Source organism: Coenobita brevimanus, chromosome 71, assembly GCF_032717465.1.
Source record: "Coenobita brevimanus isolate Jiangsu-jjx chromosome 71, ASM3271746v2, whole genome shotgun sequence".
NCBI classification, from domain to species: Eukaryota; Metazoa; Arthropoda; class Malacostraca; order Decapoda; family Coenobitidae; genus Coenobita; species Coenobita brevimanus.
The window spans coordinates 2,086,438-2,094,307 of record NC_137024.1 but is presented as its reverse complement, the minus strand read 5'-3'; the positions used below and the strand labels follow the sequence as shown (position 1 = coordinate 2,094,307).

At 43.6% G+C, this 7,870-nt stretch overlaps 1 protein-coding gene across 1 annotated transcript in view; it reads left to right on the top strand.

Moving 5' to 3' along the window:
• The first annotated feature begins 852 nt into the window (after positions 1-852).
• LOC145406620 (glutamate receptor ionotropic, kainate glr-3-like) overlaps positions 853-7,870 on the top strand; it is a 20,735-nt gene continuing 13,717 nt past the window's right edge. The window contains exon 1 of the mRNA XM_080277696.1: positions 853-998. Coding sequence (XP_080133822.1) covers positions 853-998 — 146 coding nt within the window. The remainder of the gene's footprint in view (positions 999-7,870) is intronic.

Sequence of the window (7,870 nt, the reverse complement as noted above, 5' to 3'; positions counted from 1 at the left end):
TGCTGCCCGCTGTATTTGATGTTTTGTACACGCTAGTGATTAGATATGGGTGCCGCCGATGTGGCTAGTGAGGGAATGGCTCGTATTCTTACTTGGAAGCAAGAGAACATCCAAACAAAAGAAACAGCACAACGAACCAGACGGTCAGAACGGTCTTTGAGGAGAGTCCCCTTGGGTTTCCACCAAATGTTGTCCCGCCAAGTAAACCCCGTCCAGGATGACAACGCAAGACAGCGAAGGCTACACCCAGTCTGCCAAGGCGTTAGGTGCTTAAAACTCCTGATATTACGGCAGCACATCTTAGAGTTAATCATCCCAAGCTCCTACAAGGTCTCTCTATCCGTTCTACACAACACAAGCTGCATGAGGACCTGAACCTGCCATCACGCTTGCCAGCCGAGATACCACGTCTGACCAAACAAATGCACCAGAAACGCCCTGACTTTGCAAGAAAATACAAAGATTGGACCTCAGAAGACTGGAAGAGGGTAATGTTGTCTGATGAGAGCACCAATATGTGTTTTCGTTCTCGCATTAGGCGGGTACGGGGCTATGTTACGTCACATAACGGTGTGGGACTGTTTCAGTGGGAAAGTGTGCAGTAGAGACCTCCATCTCTTCCTAAAAGCACGACGATGAATGCTGACAGGTATTTGCTGGCGAAGGACAACATCTTTAATTTATGACATTCATGGTTGCACACATTTTAAACAGAACTCTGCCCCACAAGGCAACATGGGATATGAAATTCCTCTCAGATCATGACATTGAAGTGCTGGATTGGCCTGGCAACATTCCAGATATGAATTCCATCTAAAACGCGTGGAATTACATGAAGAATAAGCTTACAACATGCAAGACCTGTCAGTGCCGCGCCGTATGGATGAGATTTACGAGATGTGGGTCAAAGAAATAAAAACAGAATACTTCCAAAATTTAGCAGACATCATGCCCAGACGCCTTCAGATTGGAATTAAGGTCAAAGGCAACATGACCAAGTATTTTTATGTAGTTATGCTGCACAGTTTGGGTGTATCATTAATATACAGTATTCCCCGGAATGTGATTTTTGTTTACACGCACGCACGCACGCACGCACGCACGCACACGCACACACACACACACACACACACACACACACACACACACACACACACACACACACACACACACACACACACACACACACGTGTATCGTTCTTTAGTTCGTTTGCTCATTTATAAAGACTTCAACATGTTTGCATGCTTCGGCCTTGGTCACCTAATGGCGGCTTTCCATGCTGTTCGATCTCTGGCAGCCTCCCTATTCAGTCCTTTATCCCTAAGGTCACACTCTGTGACCTGGTCCTAGGTCTTTTTCGGTCTGCCTCTCGCAACCTTACCCTCAGCGTTAACACTTCTCACTTTCTGCACCCAATTGTCATCCCCCATCCTTTCCACATGGCTAAACGATCTCAATCTACTCCCCCCCCCCCATCACAACACAAATACTCTCCAGTCCCATCCTTCCTCTTAACTCTTCCATCGTAAACCTAGTTCCCCCAGGCCTCGCAATGAAGGACGCACTGCACATCCACCTAATCGTTGTCATTTCAGTACGTTTGAGCCTGCGAATATCCTTTTCTTTACTGCCCAGGTCTCACTACCATACGGCATTACGCTTCTAACACATGCCGCATGCAAAGATCCCTTAGAGGGAGACCACTCTCAAGTGTCAGGAGAGGCAACAGCTCCATGAACTTCTTCCAGCTACTCCTCACTCTAGGCACAAAGCTAGCTCCAACCCCACCTCCAGCACATAACATGTCTCCCAAGCAACAAAACTTTTCCACACACTTGAGAGACTCACCAACGAGATCGAACCTTTAACGCCTGATGATTTCCACATGTTCCCCCCAACACACCGCACACGTGAAATCAGCATTATCTTGCAGTCTACCTCTAATACCACTACATCTCTTATGCATCCACTTATCATAAACACTGCACAAGATGAAACTACTTCCCACGCCCTTGTGGCAAACTGCACATGGCAACTCTCTCTCTTCTTCGATAGTACTGCCACCAAACCTTTGTTTTATCTCCATTTACTCTCAAGCCCTTGAGCCCCATACCATCTCTCCACTTCCTAAATCTTTCCTCCACCTCCCTTTCTGCAATCAACACCAAATCATCGGCATACAGCATCTCCCACGGGAGTCCATTTCTGAAGTCAAGTGAGAGGGCTTCAGGTACCATGATAAACAACAAGGGGCTCAAGACTGACTCCTGATGCACACCAGCATTCACGGAAAACTCATTACTTAATCTCCATTCAGTCTTATCTGGGTGCAAGTACCCACATACATAGCCATAACCACTCTAACCAGCCATTCCTCAGCCCCAAGCTTTCTCATTGGCCACTTCACCAACTCCTTTGAATGTCAAAGGCCTTTTCCAAATCAATAAACTCATAATACAGTTCCCTTTTCCTTCCCATATATTTTTCCTGACGTTATTGAACAATGAATATGGCATCAGTGGTCCCTTTGTCTGGCATAAACCCAAACTTCATCTCAATATTCACTCTTTCTCTAATCGTACATTCCAGAACTCTCTCCATTACCTTCATAATCTGGTCCAAAAGTTTATGCCTCTATAATTTCCTCTATCCATGGTACAAGCATTACCCTTGTACACATTAACAATCCACTCTTCAGCAAATCATCCGGGGCAACACACTCGTATATAATTGTATGTATCAAATCAGTAACTAACAAACTCCCATATCTTCTGAGGCCTTCAGCACTTCAACAGTCAACCCAAACACACCTGCCGCCTTCCCTACCTGCATCCTGCCTGCTGCCCTGCTCACAGCATCAGCATCAATTAAAAGCCAAGTGCCAAACACTGAACCTGCTGACTCCAAACCTTCCCTGTTCCAGTCAAACTCCTCATTCAGCAACCGGTTATAATGCCCTGTCCTGGCCTCTTTAATATCCTCACTATTCACCACTACCTTTCCCTTATTTTTCACACACTGCTCACCTGTGATATCCCTGTTTTCCCTCTTCATCTGATTTGTCACCTAAAATGTCATTTTCTTTCTTTCAAAGCAATGTAGGTTATCCAATAAAAGTCTCTGTGACTCAGATTTTGCCCTGTATACCTCTCTTCTAGCCCTACTCTTGGTAGCCAAGTATTCTTCTTTGTTACCACCCCTCTTCCATTCCCGGAAAAGCCTTCTTTTCTCCGTAACTGCAGCTTGTTTATCCTCATCCCACCACCATGTTACCTTATGTCTTGAGGGGCCCCTTGTCCATCCACACACTGAATCAGTAACTCTCAGGAGATTGTTTATGAGGGCTTTGTATTGTTCATTAACACTTCTGTCAACGTCTCCCTGTACAGCCACCACGCTCCTCATCTCACTGTAAAAGGCATCCCTAACTGCTTGGTTTTTCAACTTCCGTATTTTCCTCCTAGAAGCACAGGTCCTCTTCTTCGCCACCTGCTTCTTAAACACCATGTCACATATCAGCAGTTTGTGTTGCTGTACTTCCTGTTACTTTAACATCCCTTACTAACCTATCAGTTCTCCTAACCAGGGAAGTGTTGGGTGAGATGTTTTACTGGTGATAAGGTATCGGCAATTTTGTGGTGTTAAAATATAAGGTCATGCTGGAGATTCAGTGATGAGTACAGCCTTGTGACATGCGTGTATTTCAGCAGAATGGTGAATGTGCAAATGCGGACACCAACCTGGACGACGCGCGGAAGCACTGACTTGTGGCATCGTCGGCCGCCCTCACCAGCCGTAGCGCCGCAGTGCCCCGACGCGCCGGATTCACAGGGTCCTGTTTTTCTCTACATCCCCCTCTCCCTTCCAGTACTGTTATCATCACACTATGTTTGATCCAGCCATGAGATGAAAACCTTAACCTCTATAGCTTTATTTGTACACACACACACACACACACACACACACACACACACACACACACACACACACACACACACACACACACACACACACACACACACACACACACACACACACACGGTCACTCTGTTCTCCCCTGTAGTTGTGCCATCCGGAGAGGACGCACGAGGCCTGAGAGGAGAGTAAGAGAATGATCATTTTGAGTGCCTTACCACCAGCCTCTCAGCCAGCGGTCAATGAACCTCTTCCCGCACCCTCGCCACTCCTGCTTTTGCAGGAGGAAGACGAGACGTGAATATTCTGCAGTTTTTCCCTGTCCTGAAAAAACAAATATAACTCCACAAGTCTCTTCCAAGATTTGTTCTACAGGAAAGACGAAGAGTGTAATTTGCTGACGTTTTCTGTCATGTTTTTTCCAGTATAAACAAATCTGAGTTACGAGAAGGAATTGATCATAAAGTTTGTCAGTGTCTCCAGGTCCATTTCATTACTTCAGCAGGGAGCAGCAGTGGCCGTTGCCGATAAAGAAATGCCATGAAGTCTATTTCTTGCCACGACCTCTCGCAAGTCCTGCATATGACGTCAGGCAGTCGAGAGAGAGGGTAGTTTGAGATGAGTTGAGTAATTTTTGTGAGAGTTATAGTTATGCACTTAGTTCGCTTTGCTCCACAGTTACAGGGAGAAATAATAGCCTCCAAGTTTTTGACGTATAGCATAGGCATCTGCACAAATTATAAACATGTGAAAAATGAATACAGTTTCCATTCCTGCCTCTTCACTAATGGCAATGATACAGGCTATGAATAACGTTGAGCCGAGGAGAACATAATGAAAGTGAAAATATGCTTTATGATAATGTTTACTCTCTCGGCATTTGCTTGAGTAGGTGTATATACTTATGTACTGTAGTGTCTTTTAATATTTCCTTACACCTAATATGTAAATTTTGTTGGTGTGTATTTAGTTGTACTGTTAGTCGCTAAATATCTATGCTAAGGTACGGTAGAATTAGATGGAAATAACGCTTCACGATTTAGGTAAGTCTTGGTTGAATAAGGAGCGAGAAATGTCAGTGAATTTTGCCTTGGGTGCCCTTGTCTACGTGTATAATTCTTTCTTGTAATTCACGCGTAAAAATCAGTGTTTTGCTATATGTCAAATTACCGGACTTTCCTCACCTCATAGTAAACACACTTCAGTATGATGGTAGTGATGTTAAATATATACAGGATATTCTAAATCCATATTAACAATGAACACAAGCATCAAAACTAATTTCTCTGGGATTCACGCACTTCAGTTACAGATCTAACTGCTTCTGTACATTTCCACAGTGTTCCTCAGTTGAGTTAAATGTTACGGTATAGCAGGGTTCTTCAATACTGCCACACCAAAGCACATGAACCATTAACACTTGAAATCTCCTCACTATATTTCTGATAAATGAGTGATGTTATTAATTAAGGCTTAAGTTCCAGTGCAATAGAAGTGCTAGCCTAAGTTTATCGTGAAATCTGACTATGAATATTTGCCCGAAGCTAACTGACAACTTTTTCCGTCGTATTTGACAGTATAATCAGTGTAGTATATTTTCCTTGTTAATAATTTCATGGTAAAAACGAATGCAGACTGAAAAACTCATAAAATAGCCCCAGAAACATTACTAGGCTTCCTATAGGCTATTAAGTTACTGTCTTTCCCCAACAATTTTATATAAACTGAACATGGAGATCTTTTAGAAACAAGAACTTGAGTCTCCGAAATGCCAGACTCGACTGGTGTGGTATGAATAAAAACAACAGATATTCAGTCCTTTTTTCTTATCGTTTACTCTATTCTAAGTATAATTCTGGAGTCTCTTAAGAAGTTTACTGTTTTGTATATTTGCTCCTCATGCTGACAGCTTCGTAGTTTTATGTGATAGATGATTTCTGATACTGTAAAACGTTGATATGGAATTCAATAAAGTGTAAGTGAAGCTTCTTTCATTTCCTTTCATGTCTAAACTGTTCCCGTGCACTATCCCAGACAGTACAGAATTATCGTGTACACAACCCTCCAGAACAAGTTGAATTAAGGCAGTTTTCTCACCATATCCATGAATAACGCGGGGGAATTTACCACAGTAGGAGTCAGACCAGAAACACTCTTATTGCCACGAGACTCCATCAGGACTGTTTACCAACTTGGCGTCACTATAAGAGAGGAGAGAAACAGCTGCCAAAACTTCATTAATACATCAGCGAAGTTGGGCGGAAAGGAGAGGGATATAGCGTCAGGATTATCCAAGGTGGATTTACGTGAAGAAGTTTGACGAAATTTCAGTTTTATCAGGAATAGAAAACCGAAGGAAAAAGGAGGAAACCACTGCATTAATTACCCGCAATAGAGATAGAAAAGTGCATTCACAGTGGATGAAAGTGCTTAGGGGAAGTCGATGAGTAATTTTGGCAGATTCTCAGCAGAAACTTCAAATGGAGATTACAAGGTGGCCTGGTGACAGTAGTCTGTGGCATTTTTCTAAACCATCTTCCTTATTGTGAGTGAAGCATTGTTACATCAGGTTTATCTCTCATCAGTCGAAGGGAAAATTAAGCATAAAAAATAACATCTTGGTATATTAACTTTCCAATCATCGAAGGAACAGTCAGTTCACAGCATATATTTTTAATGAATATCTTATGGCATCCCAGTCACCAGTGCCGTAAAACTACGTATAAACACAGCTTCCTGAAGAGCAAAAGGCTTTTCTAAGTGTGATTGAAGGAGGCCATTGAAAAGAACAAAATGGACTGACTACCGACAGATTAGGAATGAGGAGGTTCAGTAGGCTCGGTTTGTCTCTAGGTCGGTCTAGAGTGGCTCTAAAACTTTCTCGTTGTCCCCCCTCTCCCCTCTCTAAATACGATGACATCCTTCCCCCTCCCTCTTTCTCCATTTATATAACATCTATGGCCCCTGCCTTTGAAGAAGCAAATATGGCAAGATTATTTGAGTGATTAAACATATAGATGCCCCGCTATAAGAAAGATTATTTTACCCGCTGGATCAGTGAAAAAAGGAGAGAGAAATGGTGAGAAAAACATCGACATTTGCCTCTCTGGCCTGAGTCTTTACTTTGGTTTCTAGTCCAAGAAGGTGCGATGAGGTGGTTATAGGTACTCCCGGAGAGCTTGACTTTGGCACACAAGATCTCCGAGGGGGTATATGTGGGAAGGGTAGAGGGACGTAGGATGGGCAGGGCAAGCAGAAGGATGGCATTGGCAAATTGGTAAGGGATGGGAGTGGTAAGAACAGGGAGAGGAATGGTGTGGGTCAGACAGGGTAGGTATGGGAGAAATTTGTTCACATTCGTTCGCCTGGTGTAATCCACTCTGACTGGCGACCTACTGATATCTTTTAGCTACATTTCACTTACCATCATCCACTTACACCCCTCCAGGTAGACTGTCTCCACACCCTCGCTCTTGGAACGAGAGAAGGTATTACTAGTGTGTGTGTGTGTGTGTGTCAGGGGGGGGGGAGGGGGATAAATGTTGAAGTTATATCCCTAGGCTCGTGTGGAACCTGAGCCCTGTGCACTGCAGGCTTAAGTTACCCTCATCTTGTAGTCCATCCTCTTCCTTTCAAGGGATAGGGAAGTAACGGCTAAGGGTTGTATGTATATCCAGGCAGTGCAGCGTCCAGGTTATGTCAGTGCCACCACATGAAGGCGTCCCTCTCCACAACGATCCAAATCACAGGAGACCCATATGTTCAAGGCTTCAGTTAAATTCCTCCTATTCAGTGCAATGTCTTTAATAACTTTCTGGCAGATGAAGTGTCAACCAGGAAAACACAAATATAGGAAATACACAAAACACAAACATACCCGAAATATGAACAAAAGTGAGTTCCTTTCATCATCATCATCATCAATATCATCATCATCAACATTGTCAACACTTT